At 43.3% G+C, this 17,052-nt stretch overlaps 1 protein-coding gene across 1 annotated transcript in view; it reads left to right on the top strand.

The window, feature by feature from the left end:
* Nucleotides 1-9,541, top strand: part of PIK3AP1 (phosphoinositide-3-kinase adaptor protein 1) — a 110,187-nt gene extending 100,646 nt beyond the window's left edge. The window contains exons 15-17 of the mRNA XM_052661224.1: nt 306-376; nt 1,588-1,706; nt 9,477-9,541. Coding sequence (XP_052517184.1) covers nt 306-376; nt 1,588-1,706; nt 9,477-9,534 — 248 coding nt within the window. The 3' untranslated portion in view covers nt 9,535-9,541. The remainder of the gene's footprint in view (nt 1-305; nt 377-1,587; nt 1,707-9,476) is intronic.
* Nucleotides 9,542-17,052: the final 7,511 nt, after the last annotated feature.

Below are 17,052 nucleotides of genomic sequence, written 5' to 3'. Positions count from 1 at the left end.
TAGTATCAGATAAGGTTTTCCTAGAGATTAAATGCGGTCATGCTTTTAAAGCATAGAACGTGGGGTGAGCTCTCGGTAAATAAATGGTAGCTATAAAGCAATAAGTGGTCATAAAAAGATGACCCGTTTTTATGCTGAAAGAAAAACTGAACTCTAATAACATGGTATGTTATTAGACAGCAGCATTTTGAAGAATCCCGTAGTCGCAGCTTATGTACTGTTTCTATCAGTAAGTGCTAGATTTTTGCCTTTTACTTCATTTCGAGAGCCTGCACAGTCCAGCTGACTCTGTTTGCACCCTTTAGGCAGTGCAAGTAACCGGTCCAGCACCCGGAGCCTCCTCAGTGTGAGCAGCGGGATGGAGGGGGACAACGAGGTGAGAACTGGGGCACCCCCACCCTCATAGGTCTTTGTCTCAGGGGTCATTTCACTGCAGGAAAGAGAAATCCAAGAGAAAGAAGCCAGACACAAAAGGTCATCCACTGTGGGACTCCATTTACATGAGACGTCCAGAATAGGTCGATCCATTGAGATAGAAGGTTGGTTGTTACCAGGGCTGGGGATAGGGGAAACGGGGAGAAACTGCCTGAGGGATGCAGTGTTTCCTTCAGGGGGTGTCAGGAAAATGTCCGGGGACTAGACAGAAATGGTGGTTGCACGATATTGTGAACGTGCTGAATGGCATTGATTGTTCACTTTAAAATGATAGCTTTATGTTATATTGATTTCCCATTGATAAAAAGAGGAGAAGAAAGGGAGGAAAGGAAGGAGGGAGAGGGTTAAACCAAAAGGGGTGTCTGAGAGGGAACTGGGTGAGTGTCCGGGAATCCAGGGGTGGCGGTCACCTTCCTGGGCCTGGCTCAGGAGCGGCAGGCATGCAGAGCCGGGGCTGGCAGTTTGTGTCCCCCGCACCACCACCCCCAGGCCACACACTCTTTGGTCTCCTTTTTCCTGTGGGTGTCTGCTTTTTCTCTTACCGTGCTTTTCTGCTTCTCCACGGGTGGGGGTCACATGAGTCACTGCCAACTCGGGAGACTCCCTGAAGTAGGGTGCTAGGGTGGGCCACCCACCAGCGCACAGCTTATATTATCCTGCGACGGAGGACCAATCACAGTCCCTGAAAGGAACTTCTGCTTAAAAAGAAAATTTCTCCAGCCCTACCTGGTTACCCTAGAGCAATGCTCCTCAAACTTTACTATGCATAAGGATTACTTAGGATCTTGTAAAGATGCAGGTATGAGGTGGAGCCTGAAACTCTGTGGTTCTCATAAGCTGCCAGGTGATGCTTGCTGCTGGTGGCCCACAAATCACGCTGAGCAGCAAGGAATGAGAGCTCAGGTCACTAATAATATCAATAACTCAGGTCCCAGCATCTCTTCAGTGACTCCGGTTGTCAGAGTCAGTGGGAAACTGCCCCTGGGGTTGCTGGGTTGTTGATTCTCAGTCAGTGAGTAACCTTCCACCAAAGCCTGGGGAGAGCTGAGGAGCTTGTGGGATGGCACTGTCCCGCTGTGTTGCTGCTTAATGTCATTTTCAGCCTTCTCTCTCATCTTTTTTTGTTTTTTGTTTTTTTTTTCTTTGCTGTAGGATAATGAAGCTCCCGAGGCTACCAGGAGTCGTAGTCCGGGCCCTCCACAAGTGGACAGCATGCCCACCGTTCCCCTTGAGAGGCCCCCCAGGGTGCCACCCCGAGCTGCCTCACAGAGGTAACAAGGAAGCTGACAGAACGTTTTTTCCCTTGCTCGTTGAGTCTCAGGGCAGAGTAGGGTCTGGGGACACCTAAGGTGACCTAGGAGTGAGTACAGAGCTAAACTCACTGAATGCGTACTTTGGACACATTTCAACGTGGACTCTTCATTCACTTAAGTGATGCTTTATTCAGTTGCAGACTCTAAGTAACAAATTCAATATTTTGTCAGTGAAATACACTGGGAAAGGTCAACATTTTGCATATTTTTAAAATCTGTTTGGCTAGAATTCAACTCCTGAATAATTAATCCCCTTGGTTGTATTGTGGGGACAGTGCTTCTGGAAGACCAGGAGATAAGAAGGAATTGGGGATGAAAATGCAGGTGAGAGGCAGTATGGTGTGGTAGTGGGAAAACACCTCCTGGGAAGACCCTGGCAGCCTCTTGTGTACATGGATGAATTGTTTTACTTTCATGAGACTTTATTTTGGTGTCCAATAAATGGAGATAATAAATGGACTTCCTCACAGAGTTATAAGGATTGAGTTTCTGGCCCCAAATAAGAGCACAACTGTCTGTGTGGTTCTTTATACAGAAGGATGAACCTGTGGAGATTGGAGGCTGGGCATTAGACAAAAGAGTGTCACTGGCTTACGGGGCTCTGATGTATGTTTGTGTTCTGGCTTCTGGCAGGAACCTTTTTGAGGTCTTATGGACCCACTGAAAAGGTGGTCAAAGCTAGCTTGTGTAACTATCTGCTAAGGCAGAAAGGAACCTTTGGGAATAAAAGCCCAGGCTTGTCTTAGGAGTTTAATTCTTTGATGTCTAAAATATAGTGTGTGGGTAAGGGGTGATTAACTAGGTTTTTTTTGTTTTGGGGGTTTTTTTTTTTTACATTTTGAATCTTTTAACTCAAATGAACCTCATCGTGAAATTTGTTGAGAAAGTGCCACAGGGAGGTTTTTCTTCTGTTTCTCTGGAAAGAGCAGCTGACTCTGCACTGAGGATCTCTCCACTTCTGTCTTTGCTGTTACCACTTTTCTGTGTGTTCCTGGCAACATTCACGTACTGACACTTGCTACCAAAACCTCCCACAGTCCCAAAATGCTTCACACTCACCAAACATGTTTCCCTGTTGTAGACTAGAGGTCACGTACTAGAGCATTAGCCCTAGAAGGAACTTCAGTGATAATCTAGTCCTGTCTGCTGAATTTGCACTATGTTCTGTAACTTGAAAATTATATATAGTTGGTGATTGGGGAGGGATGTTTATGGAGAGCAGTTATGGTAATAAATGCTTGCATTTATTGGCACTTACTATGTGCTGGGTATTCTGGTAAACTTGCTAAATGCATTAACTCATTTAATTCTCTCCACAACTTCAGGTGGTAGATGTTTAGGGTTACCCCATTTTGCAGAGATAGAAACTGGGATTGAGACTGGATGGAGACTTTATCTGTGTGATAAACCTAGGTGTGCCTGACTCCAGGGTCCAGTCGTTTAGTCATTATGTTATACCTATCCAAGGAGGTCCAGGTGTCATGGGAGAAGAATTTTTATTCTTCAAGGTAAAGGAGGGAGTTATCTAATTGTTCCAAGATTAAAAAGAATGTCAGTCTTGAATGTAGAGCTTCAAAGACTCTGTGGAACCTTGTCTGCAGGAGAGAGAACAATTAGGGAAGTGGATTCCAGAAATTAAAGACTGGAAACGGGGATGCATTTAATGTGTAAAGAGAGATGGCAGTTGAATTGTTTGGGAGATTCTGGAAGCATGTTGTGATAAAGATGGGGAGAGAAAAAAGAGGAAAACACATTTGATTAAAGAAATGGTGTTTACAAAGAAATCTGTAATTGATAGAAAAAGGGTTTGGGCGCATTTTTGGTGTGAAGATTGGAAAAGATGCAGTTGTTCTGAAACTGTACATAATGTTCATAATGAAATGAGGAGATGTTTGAGCGACGAATAACACGGGCCTTTGTCCTGAATGCTTGACCCACTGATGGATAAGAGGGGAGGCGGACTGGATATTCTCCACTTCACTTCCAGATCTGGGAACTGGCAACTCTTCCCCTTTTTTGTTCTCCTGAACTTCCCTCCCCAAACAGCACATCCCGCTCATCCCTCTCTCCAGTCCTGGTCCCTTCCTCTCCTCACTCTGCATGCTGTCCCCAGAGCTTGAACTGTCAGCTCCAAGTCCAAATCCATCTCTACCTTGGCTTTCTATTTCCTGCTCTTCACTGGGGACCTCACTAGGGGTCCCAGAGATCTCAAGTTCAGTTCAGTTCAGTCACTCAGTCATGTCTGACTCTTTGCGATCCCATGAACTGCAGCACACCAGGCCTCCCTGTCCATCACCAACTCCTGGAGTCCACCCAAACCCATGTCCATTGTGTTGGTGATGCCATCCAATGATCTCATCCTCTGTTGTCCCCTTCTCCTTCTGCCCTAAATGTTTCCCAGCATCAGGGTCTTTTCAAATGAGTCAGCTCTCGGCATCAGGTGGCCAAAGTATTGGAGTTTCAGCTTCAACATCAGTCCCTCCAATGAACACCCAGGACTGATCTTCTTTAGGATGGACTGGTTGGATCTCCTTGCAGTCCAAGGGACTCTCAAGAGTCTTCTCCAACACCACAGTTCAAAAGCATCAATTCTTTGGTGCTCAGCTTTCTTCAAAGTCCAAGTCTCACATCCATACATGACCACTGGAAAAACCATAGCCTCGACTAGACGGACCTTTGTTGGCAAAGTAATGTCTCTGCTTTATAATATGCTGTCTAGGTTGGTCATAACTTTCCTTCCAAGGAGCAAGCGTCTTTTAATTTCATGGCTGCAGTCACCATCCACAGTGATTTTGGAGCCCAGAAAAATAAAGTCTGACACTGTTTCCACTGTTTCCCCATCTATTTGCCATGAAGTGATGGGACCGGATGCCATATCTTAGTTTTCTGAATGTTGAGCTTTTCTGGCTGGGAAGTCATGAGAAGAAGGCAGTTCGGGGCAGAGGAAGGCAGGTGGGATGATGAGTTCAGGTTTTGCACTCATGTTCTGATATCTCGTGAGTGCAAAAACGAAACTCATCATCCCACCTGCCTTCCTCTGCCCCGAACTGCCTTCTTCTCATGACTTCCCAGCCAGGGACATGACACTATTTTCTTTCTTCCCCAAGTCCCTAACCCCGAAGACAGCCTCCATTCTTGCTCCTTTGCAGCTCCCCAGGCTCTGTTCACTCTGCTGCCCTTGCAACTCTCAGATCCACCCCCTCCTCTCCATCTGCCCATGCCGAAGTTCATCCCTGCATTTACTTCCCTGCCTCCAGTCAGTCCCTCCTCCACATTGCACAAGAGTGCACATTCTAGAACAGAAATAGCTGATGATGTCACTTCCTGGCATAAAAACTTTGCATTTACTTCTGTATTTTTTTAGCATACTGTAGCCCTAAGTCCCATCTCTCTCCTGTATTCACTGATGTTTCACTCCTTAAGCATTGCTAGTGAGCTGTGCCATTTTGTATGGTCTTTGCCCAATCTGTTCCTTTTGCCTAGAATGCTGTCTTCCTACTCCTTTCCAATCTCTGCTTAGAAGATTCCTACACATCCTTTAGGACTCTGTCGAAACTTCACCTCTTCTTTGAAGCCTCCCCTGATGTTCCTCTGCAGCGTGAACCTTCTGTGTTCCCCAAATACCACAGGGAGGCCTGGCGTGCTGCGATTCATGGGGTCGCAAAGAGTCGGACACGACTGCGCGACTGAACTGAACTGAACTCACTCCACATGGTGGCCCTTGTTTGCATATCTATCTCCCCAAGTAGATGGTAAACCTCAAAATGATAAAGACTGTTTTGATTTTAAAAGTTTTTTCTACTCTCCCCAGTGCAATATGGAGTTAACTCAGTAGTTGGCACATGCTAGGAACTTAGCAAATATTTATCATGCAAGTAAGTGAATGGGAAGATGATAGATTGGTACTGATTGGGTTGACAGCTAGCCATCAAGTCTTGTACCGCAGTGCAGGTGGGTTACACATTAGAAGAAAGAAGTTTCACATTCCCACAGGCTATAAGTTCCCAAAGACTTCAAAGTTAGGGAAGGCAGATGGTGACATGAACAGGAGCAGATGCATTATATCCTTGTGTGGTGTTTCCCTTGCAGTTCCCACAGAGTGGGCAGCTGACACTGTCACATTCTTCATAGGTATAAAGTCCTGCCAGTAGAGAAAAAAAGCCAATGTCTTGCTGAGACATTGCCCCTTTGTTTTTGAATATGTTTTGCTGTTTACTAGTGATTTTGCCAATCACGATGGGCTTCCCAGGTGGTGCAGTGGTAAAAAAAATCCTCCTGCCAATGCAGGAGAAGCAAGAGATGCAGGTTCGATCCCTGGGTGAGGAAGATCCCCTGGAGAAGGAAATGGCAACCCACTCCAGTATTCTTGCCTAGAAAATTCCATGGACAGAGGAGCCTGGTAGGCTATAGTCCATGGAGTTGCAAAGAGTCAGACATGACTGAGCACAGTGAGCTCAGCACAACAATCTGTGCACTCCCCTTTAAGGCACAGCCTAGGTACTGACAAATCAGAGCATATTTCTGAAGGCCTCCTGGAGTACCAAGAGTTAACCTTTTAGCTGCATGGACTTCCCTGGTGGCTCAGCTGGTAAAGAATCAGCCTGCAATGTGGCAGACCTGGGTTTGATCCCCGGGTTGGGAAGATCCCCTGGAGAAGGGAAAGGCTACCCACTCCAGTATTCTGGCCTGGAGAATTCCATGGACTGTATAGTCCATGGGGTCGCAAAGAGTCAAGCACGACTGAGTGACTTTCACTTGTAAAGATATCTGTGGAATCCCTAGGCAGGAGCAGGGGGAGTGGTCAGAAAGTAAGGGGACTTGGACCTGAGGCTATTTACTAATAGGGAAGCTTAAATATATTTTTTAACAATGTTGTGATCATACAAAAGGATACTATCTAAATAACAGACCTGCTTTAAAAGAATGTTAACCAACATTAGAACTGCTGGGTTCTTGAACCAAAGTTATCTCCTCAACACGGAGGAGAAAGCAGCCAGTGCCCAGGTCTCTGGACTGGACAATCCTGTGTCCAGCTCCAGCTTCCCAGTGTCCTTGGAGGCCGTTTCCCCACGGACCACCCCTCAATTCTGATTTGATACATTTTACTTCTGTGGTTCTGATATGTCTATAATCACAAATCCATTCCCAAAGACAGGGCTTCCAACCTTTAGCTGGGCTGTTCACCAGAAAGAAATATGGAGATGGTTTGTTTGCTGCTGCTCCTGCTAAGTCGCTTCAGTCGTGTCTGACTGTGAGATCCCATAGATGGCAGCCCACCAGGCTCCTCTGTCCCAGGGATTCTCCAGGCAAGAATACTGGAGTGGGTTGCCATTTCCTTGTCCAATGTATGCAAGCATGCTAAGTCGCTTCAGTCGTGTCTGACTCTGTGCGACCCCATGGACAGCAGCTCACCAGGCTCCTCTGTCCACAGAACTCTCCAGGCAAGAGTGCTGGAGCGGGGTGCCATTTCCTTCTCCAGGTTTGCTTGCAGACCTGCTCAGTTGCAGAGTGGGTCAACAGAGGAAGAGTGACCAGGAGGGAATCGTGCCTGTCTTTGTGATGGAAGGTGAAATGTAAGGCTCGTGGGGCATACTTGGGGAGAAGGTCTAAGAACAGGTCTTTCACCACAAATAATAAAATTATTAGCTTTACCTCTTGAGTGCCTACTCTAAGCCAGAAAGTGCTCTCCATCTTCCACCTGTCATCTCCAGGTGGCACACATTACTCCAGTGTGGGCATCTTTACCTCTGTCTGGCAGATGAGAAACAGAGAGGTTTGAACTTGTTGAACTTGTCCTTCAGATGTGTGCATGAATGCCTCTGCCATGCATTCACAGGTTACGAACGTCCCCTAACAAAACATTCGGTACAGTGCACTGACTTTCCCTAATGTCTGCCTCATCCATTATAGTCTCAGCACTTTGAGGGTGGGATCAATGCCCACTTTACTTACTGTTATATCCCACACCAGAGGTTAATGCATAGTAGATATATGTTTGTTGAGAGGAAGGAAGGAAACCATCAAGCCAGCCTCAGCTCATTTAGGTGATGACTGCTAACACCGAGGGTTCTTCAGCTTTCTCCTCTAAGCTCATGGTTCATAGGGCAAGTTGGGGCAATAGAAGGAGACTGTTTTCTCTGGATAAAGAAACAACCACACAAAACCTTCTACTTCCAGGTGCCACTGTAGGACCTCTTGAGGATATCTGTTGTTATTCTTTTCTATTTCTGCCTCCCTCTCTGCCTTCTGAGATGGCCGGTCTTTTCCCAGCTCCTTTATCGTTTCCTTGACCTACGCAAAACTTGCATTCAAAAGACATTTAATAAATATTTACTCATCGATTCATTCAATCAAGTATGCAGTTCCAGGGTAGCACAGTTCAATTACAGCACTTGACAAAGTGCTCTTTCTTGACTTATTGACTTGCTTCCAAGAGAATTAAATATTGGTTTTACAGCACACATATGGAAATACTGTCTCGATTGTTGAACCTCTTGTAAATACATTCCCCCAGGTCTATCTGGAGTGTCGTTTAGCACTGTTCAAAAACCAACTAGGCTAATGTGGAGGGAGGCTTCTAGGTAAGCGGATGTGGAGTTGAGACAACACTGAGTGATCCCAAGTAGAAGTAGTTGTGAGAAGCTGACTTCAGAAATTCTTAAGTCCTCTCTCAAGGGATCTCCCTACTGTAGTGTGTCTGCTGCCTGGCTGCATATTTGAATCATTGGAGTTTTAAAATATAGATTTTATTTTATTTAGGTGTGGCAAGGTGAGCATATCAGGAGACAACTGCCATTGAATAGGTGGTCTGTTATACTTCTAGATCTCAAGAGGAGGCAGGCATATTATGCTGGGGCAGGACACACAGGAAAGCCCCAGGTTTAGGCAGGAGAGAGGGCAGGTAGGGGAGAAAGAAGGGCAGGAACTTTTCTTGTGGGTGCTGCAGGAAGGAACCAATGAGGCAGGCTAGGCAGATTTAGGATTGGCTAGTCTGAGAAATTTCTGCAGGCTTTGGGGCTCAGGGGCTGTCTCCAGTTGTCCGACACCTGGCCCTGGGGTGATTAGGGCAGTTGGATAGAGGCCTGGACTTTGAGAGTCCCAGTACTGGAGGGGATTGGGATATGGACTCTAGATTGGTTAGTCTGCATGTGAAATGTGTACTAACTGCAGGCTGTTTAGAGGAATTAGCTTACCCTCAGAGGGGCAGGCCTTCCAGGATCAGCCAGGACTCGGATGTCAAAGCTTCACAAAATAAGTGAAAGTGAAAGTGAAGTCGCTCAGTCGTGTCCGACTCTTTGCAACCCCGTGGACTGTAGCCCACCAAGCTCCTCCGTCCCTGGGATTCTCCAGGCAAGAATCCTGGAATGGGGTGCCATTTCCAAACCACATGGCTAATGCAACTGGCTGAAGGAGGAACACGATTTGCATGTCGTCATGCCTGAGCCTTATCCTCCAGAGATTATGATGGAATAGGTCTGGGATTGAGCCTGGGAACTGGTATTTTTCAAAGCCCCCCACCCCGAGTGATTCTAATGTTGGCTAGGATTGCAATCCACAGATCAGCATTTATGCCACTGAAAGGTCCTTATGTGTCTCCAGTTTTATTAATTGAAGGATGTGTCCTTTGCATAGTATACCATAGTATACCAAGTTTGCAACAAATCATGGATTCCTAAGAAGTAGTTCATCAAATCTGTTTGATCATAATTGCTTTGTCTTTCATTTCAGGCCTCCGACCAGGGAGACCTTCCATCCTCCTCCACCTGTTCCACCCAGAGGTCGCTGATTCCACCTCCTTAAGGCTACCTCCTTCTGGACTTTGAGACTTGCAGTTTTCAGCCTGTTAATGATGTCTTCATGTTGAGTTTTATGGCCTGACCACTGACCTTAAGACCCACTCTCATCACTGATATTGCTGCAGCCCTGCTGGTTTGGGCTTACCCTGAAGAAGATATTATTAAGGCACAAAGAATCGAAAAACTAAGAACTTCATTCACCATCATCTATTGATCCATATCCTCATTTGCCAAAATGATGATGACTTAATTGGAACTGGACTAATCTGGCATGTCAGGAGCCTGAAAGATTGATCAGAAATGTACAAGTGATTTTACAGAAATGCACTTACATTAGGTCTTACTTATTTGCTAGTCCAATCTAACTTCTGTGGTTATGATTTAAAACTTACAGTATTCAAGCAAGAAGGTATATCCTAATCTTTAAATGATTCTTCCTTCAGCTTTTCTATAGCTTCAGGAGTGTGTTTAAATGCCAGGGCTGGTCACATACAGCAAACTCAAAAGGACTTTAGAGAAGGATTAGTCCTAACTCCTTTTAGATAGAAGGAAAATCTAATTTCACTGAAGCCTGGAGCCAAGAGTACTCAGTTGGTTAGAGGAAGAGGTGGGTCTAGAATCTGGGCCTGCTGATTCCAGGTCATCATACTTCCCATATCCAAATGGCCAAGCTCTCTCCCTCAAAAGATGCCCAGATGCAGAAATGTGTTCAGTGACTATTGACCTTCTAGAAGTTTCCTTTTTCCATATCTCCCAGGTATGGAACTATCAAGCATTTGGGGCATTTATAATTCAGTATGCTTGCCAAGGAACATCTGAAAATGGTTGGGGACTGGAAGCTTGGCATGCCAGGGGCCCCACTCATTGCTCTGCATCCTTTACAGACCTTAGTTCTGACCATCGGAGATAGGGGGGGTCCTTGAATTTCACTCTGCTGAGGGGTCAGAAGAAGAAGGAAGACCTTAAAATAGAAATAGTCTTCTGTTTTACTATACACTTGTTATTAACATCAGGTTTGGGAAATCTGTGCAGAGAATGTAGAGCCTTAGGTATATCATTAATTTTGAGCTCCTAGCACATAAATCTACCTTGAAAACACAGGTCTTTAATTTGATGCTTAAATATACAGTAAAATTGGTATCAGACCCATTTCTTTAAAAATTATCAGAAATCTGATGGTTCTCCATGAAATTATTCTCCATCCCACACAAAGATATAAAAACTATACTATTAAAGATCCATTTAAGTACAGTTTTATTGAGTCCTTTTCTAATGATGAATGGTTCTTTTTCAGTCGAATTCCTCAGTTCAGCAAACAATGATTGAGTGAAGTTAATAGCTTCTGGGATCTTGGGTTTTTGTTTTTCTGCTTTTTTTTTTTTCTGACATAAAATACACTATTGGCACTGGCCTTGAAGAGAGCATTTGTGCAAATTACCTACCACAATTCCTGGCACACAGTAGCTGTTTTGGAATGGTCCCTTTACTCTCCTTGTCACTTATCTGGGAGAAATAAGGAAATATGAGATAAAAGGAGAACAAGAAGCATAAGACTGGTATTCCTCTTATTTATAGACAGTCTCTATTTTAAGCATGCTTGATCTTGATAAAGCTATACTTTTAAAAATATTTAATGCCTCTAAGCCTCCTTTTGGATGCCAAATTTTTTTTTTTTTTTAGATTCTTTGATAAATATTTAGATCAGTAACATGGCAAAACCTACTGCTAGCCAATGGTGTTACCATCTTTGTATGCACATCATTGTGTAATATTGGAATATTTTATGGCATTTTATTCAGGAAAATAAGTGGAAAACATAAAATTGAAAGTACTTATGAGAAATCTGGGTTTCATAAATATGGTACACTTGAGATGTGGGCTGAAATGATCAGGAGTGCCAAGTCAAAAATGGCAAGTCTTAAATCCTCATTGAATGCTCATTGAACATCCAAAATGATTGTGTGTAAAAGAAGAAAATGAAAAATTTGTATGAAGCATGGGGACCATGTTATCAAAGAATATTTCTAAATGATGGGGTGAAATCTTTAATTCTCCAGAAACAGAATCATTCATTTAAATTTACTCAATTTAAATTTACTTGATTTAAATTTACTCAAATTAAATTTACTCAATTTCCACACACTCAACCTTAGTATACATTTTTAGGAATACAGTATGTAGCAAAACCATGAATTTAAGTACAATGAGAATCAGAAACTAAATTGTAACTAGGTATCCAAAGAGACGATTAAAAAGTTCCCTACCTGATGCCTCTCCTTCCCCAAGATTTTACAAACTGGCTCAATAGACAGTGAAGCTGTTAGTCATATTCACTGCCATTGCCTTTGCCTCTAACTGTGCAGGGTACACTGTCCTCCAGTTCCCAGTCCAGCACTGTTCCTTCATCTTATGTTAAAACCTGTGAGCAGATAACCCAACTATATGAGCAACAAAGTATGATTACTGAGAGACTCTAAACAGGAGGTTTGTATTACAGTCAAATAATTTAACTTGACATATTTAATAATGTGAATAATCCCTAAGGCTTTGCCATAATTAGGTAAAGTAACAGTATGTAAATGACTTAAATGAATATTTTTCACATCAAGCTACGTTACCTGCTCTTTCCCCCTCCTTTTGTCTTTCTTTGTTATTAAAAAACAGGGATCGTAGTCTACTCTAGTGGAATTTCTAGATCCCTCTCCCATTTGCTCTAGGAAGTAAGTTGGTTTTCTATGCTTGTCTTTCAAAGAATACTGTGTGGATTTGCAACTGGTTGGCTGAGGAAGCATTAGTAACGGATTTATTTCTAAGAAAGACAAGTAGCTAATTTGGATATCTCTAGAAGATTCATCCTAAAAATCGATCCTCAATTTTGAGGACTCTGACTGTATAAATATTTGCTTTGGTTTGATAAACAAATTGTGTTCTATTAATTTCCAAGTATAATAAGTTATTAAGAATAAAAAACGGTGTTCTCCATTCATTCCCGTGGCCAGATACTATGTTCACCAGAGTGGTGAGAGGATGAGTAGGAGGTTGAAAGATGTATTCTGAATTCTGAGCACAACTCAGAATTAGTTTTCTCATAGAAACTGTAATAAATTGTGGGTTCCCTGGCTAGCCTGCCAAAGCCCATTTGAAGTGTCTTAGCTAGCCATGCAGTAAGAGTTAGCATGATGCAGGGAAAGAACATTGACTTGGAAGTCAGGAAAATGATTTTATTTTGGACTGCTGCTGACTTGATGAATTCACCTACCTTGACTACCCATCATCTGTAAAATAAAATGTTTTGTGTTTAGTAATAACCTAAGTCCCTTCAACTCTGTAAGTTTAGGACTAAGGCTAGGGGTGAGGAATCACTCATTCTGAAGAAGGAAGGAGACAACCATACTGGAGTGACCACCTAGTTAGCAAGGGGTCTTATTATGCGGCAGCTCCTGTTCCATGCCCTCTATCATTGGGTATGACAGATCAGGTAAAAGAAATGTGTGAGAAACAGTAAAATGGGAGCTTCGTTGTATCATAATACAACTTATAATATAACTTATAATAGCCTTAGTTGTTCTTTGGTCTAAGAACCAAATGTTTTAAGCGATTGCTTCCTAAAGAAAGAATTCAAAACAATTTTAAAGTTCCTCAGTATCTAGAACATTTCAGCTAGAACAGAAAAGGTAGAGGCAGAAGGTGATAAATAGCAACAGAAAAGTAGGTTACTAGCAAGGCAAACATAACAAAGTAGAAAGAAGAAATAGAATTTCAAAGGAAAGGTAGCTGAGGATGGAAATCAGAAGATATTTTGTCATCTATAGACCAAACTTTTGATGGTTGTGTTTACCAAAAATAAAAGATTGAGACTGTGGTTTTCTGGATCATTCGGTAGTCATAAACTCCTTAACTGATTGAGTCTTATTAGAACTACCACAAAAACAGAGGTTTTACAACCATTTTGGAGCAGTTGCCTTTCACTGGCATTTTCCCCCTCAATCTTTTTGGTGTCAGGGAAGGAGGTCATTAATCTAGATGAAGAAATTGATGAAATAAGACATCAATGTTTTTCACTTCCCAGTTTGGCAGAACAACCCTGATTTTGATGGTGCCCTTGAGTACTAATGATTTTTTAAAAAATATATTTACTTATATATTTTTTGCTGTGCTTTGTTTGGGTCTCTGTTGCTCTGCATGGGCCTCTTCTAGCTGTGGAGAGTGGGGGATACTCTCTAGTTATTGTGTGTGGACTCACTCATTGCGGCGGCTTCTCTTGTTGGAGAGCACAGGCTCCAGGCACATGGCTTCAGTAGCTGCAGGCTCCAGAGCGCAGGCTTGATAATTACGGGGTGCGTGGGCTTAGTTGCCCCGTGGCGTGTGGGATCTTCCCAGACCAGGGATCGAACTGGTGTCCACTGCATTGCACTCTTAACCATTGGACCACCAGGGAAGCCCAGTACTAATGATTTTTGAGCCTTGAGGTCATCAGGCTCCAAGAATCTTTGAAGCTATATTCCTTTTCCTGTAGTTACTTTATCTCCTATTCTTTCTTCCCAAGCGGACTCGTTATCAGACTTTTATCACCTAAAGCTATTTATCGTCATTTCCTTGTACGTACCAGAGTTCCTGGCACATAACAGTTGTTCAATAAATATTCCTTGCATTAATGGCCCTACATGCTCTTTCCCTCATTAAACTTTCCCAAATATGTCACCAAAACAGGGTCTGCTTTTCTCTTCTTGCTCATTGTTCATATTGCCTTTTGCACATTTGCACTGTTGGTCACATTTTGTGCGATTCCTTTTTTGTACACTGCTATGCCTGTTGTCTGTTCTGTGAGTGAAGTTTCCTAGTTCTAAGTCTACACTCCCCAAATGAATACTTTTTCTTGTGTCCTCCCTTACTCAGTTGTGTCCGACTCTTTGTGACCCCCATGGACTGTAGCCCGCCAGGGTCCTCTGTCCATGGAATTCTCCAGGCAAGAATATTGGAGTGGGCTGCCATTTTCTTCTCCAGGGGATCTTCCTGACCCAGAGATTGAACCTGAGTCTCCCGCATTATTGGGCAGATTTTTTACAGTCTGAGCAACCAGGGAAGCCCTGTGTTCTCCCCACCCGCAAGCAATTGCCAACCTAGCGCTTCTGACAATACGGAGCAAATGCTTAATGCCTCAAATCTGTGGAGGCTGGTGATGGATGTTAAGCAAGAAACTACTCATTCATCTTAATTCAGCACTTACACTGCTTATTCTTCAATTGCCCATCATCGCTTGATTCAAGAGCTGTGATTATTCATTCACGGAGCATTCACTGAGCTTACACTATGAGCGAGCCGCAGTGCTAGGTGCTCTGAAGGATATGCAAAGATGGATAAGACACCTCCTCTGACTTCTATTGCAATTACTGGTGTATGATTCATTCAGCAATTAATCACGTACTGCCTTTGTGATGCCTCTTAGACTATTTGGAAAGTGTTCTTTAAATCCTTCTATGCTATTTGACTTTTCACTTATGAATGTCTTCAGTAAATAGTTATTGAATGTCTATGATGTGACAAGCACTGTCCCAACAGCTGCCATCAAAAAGGGTCAAAAAGGTAGTGGCTGCCATCAAAAAGGGTCAGAATGCCCTTCCTGAGGGCATCATGCAAGGTTTCACTGAAGAGGTCATTCATTTAGGCCAGGAAAATGAGTAAACAAAGGTTGTCCATTCATTTCCATTCTAGGCAAAGGGAACATTGAAGAATCTAAAAAAGAGTGGATGAATGTGTATATACAACCGATTCACTTTGCTGTGCAGCAAAAACTAATATAACATGTAAATCAATTATACTCCAATAAAAATTAAAAAAACAAGAGCAAAGGTATAGAGGTATAAAAGAATCTGGTGCATTTGGGAAATATAGGGATGTAGCCTGAGCAGAGATCAGTGGGAGGTAAAGTTGAGGAGATAAATTGGGAAATGATTCTGCAGTTGCATGCTAATACGATTATCCTTTAGGAAGGAATTTTTTTCTAATTACACATATAGCACATACCCATCGTATAAAACACTCAAATATTGGCAGTCATGTACACTGTTAATGGTGTGAGTCATAATCTTTCAGACTATTTTCTGTGGTTAGACTAATATCATTCAAAATGGAATTATAGTCTATACTTGTAAATTTTTTCACTTAAAATTGTCTCTTGGCTATCATTCCATGCCAGCATATACAAGTCTACTTCATTTCTTAAAATGATTGTATGGATGGCGGTCCATTAGTAGTAAGAAATACTGATTCTGGGCCTTTCTTGGTGGTTCAGTGGCTAAGACTCCACACTCCCAATGCAGGGGGCCCAGGTTCGATCCCTGGTGGGGGAACTAAATCCCACGTGCCACAACTAAGTGTTCATATGCTGCAAATAAAAAACCCAAGTGCCGCAATGAAGACCGAATACAGCCAAATAATAAATAAATAAAGATAAATATTAAAAACAATAGACTGATTCTGAAGCCAGATGCTTGGATCAAGTCCTTCAGTAACCACTTAATATTTCTGTGCTTCTGTTACCATTTCTGTAGAATGAACATACAGTGCCTGTTGCCTAAGGATTGAGTCAATACATGTGAAATGCTCTGAATAGTGCCTGGCAGATGAAAACATTAGCTGTGATTTCTTGATTTATGTAGACAATATACCAGGAGTATTTTAAGCAAGGCAGTGATATAGTCAGCTTTCTTCATAGAGGAATCACTCTGGTACCTGTTGGGGAAGATAAATAGGTAAGGAAACCGCTAATAAGAATTCTGTTAGGAGGTTGTTGCAATACATGGTGAGTGAGGTGTAGACGACTGGCTGTTACCAGGAGGGGAGAGAAAAATAAATTCTTTAGATACTTCTAAGCTAACAAATGCTAGTACTTGTTGACTGCTGATGGCTGAGACAACTCGACTCCAGGGTCCAGATGTTTCTATATTTGACAAATAACTTTTGAGTTTCCACAATGGGCCTTGACACTGTTCTAGTACATGTCAGTGAACAGGATCTCTGCTTAGGAAAGAAGCTTAGATTCTAAGAGGTGTTTCTATCTGTGGACAGGAGATTCAACAAATAAACCAAAAAGAATTTTTAAAAGATTTAATAGTAGAGGTTCAATAAATATTCAGGGATTTTATGACACTCATCCAACCCGGCACCAGTTTAGCAACCTCCCTTAATGACGATTATGGAGCTGGTGATTCATTCTCGGCGGGAGCCGAACTCCGGTGAGGGTTATTTGATCTGATCCTCGCAATCTAGATGGGGCAGCTCATACTATTACCCCCTTCACCGCCGAGGAAAATGAGGCCAGGTACAGTTAAGCGTTTTGACCCAGGTCGCACAGCTCGAACGGAGGCGGCTTCGGCCCTGCGCTGAGGGCCAGGCAGCCGCGAGGGGCGCGAGGCCGGGGCCAGTACGCGTGCCGCCGACCTTGGGAGCCGGCGGGCGGACCGGCCGGACCCTCGGGCGGCCCTCAGCGGCCACGGCCTCGCGCCTCC

Source organism: Budorcas taxicolor, chromosome 23, assembly GCF_023091745.1.
Source record: "Budorcas taxicolor isolate Tak-1 chromosome 23, Takin1.1, whole genome shotgun sequence".
Classification (NCBI taxonomy): Eukaryota; Metazoa; Chordata; class Mammalia; order Artiodactyla; family Bovidae; genus Budorcas; species Budorcas taxicolor.
Note: the sequence above shows the minus strand (reverse complement) of the source record. Positions and strands in the feature narration are given on the sequence as shown.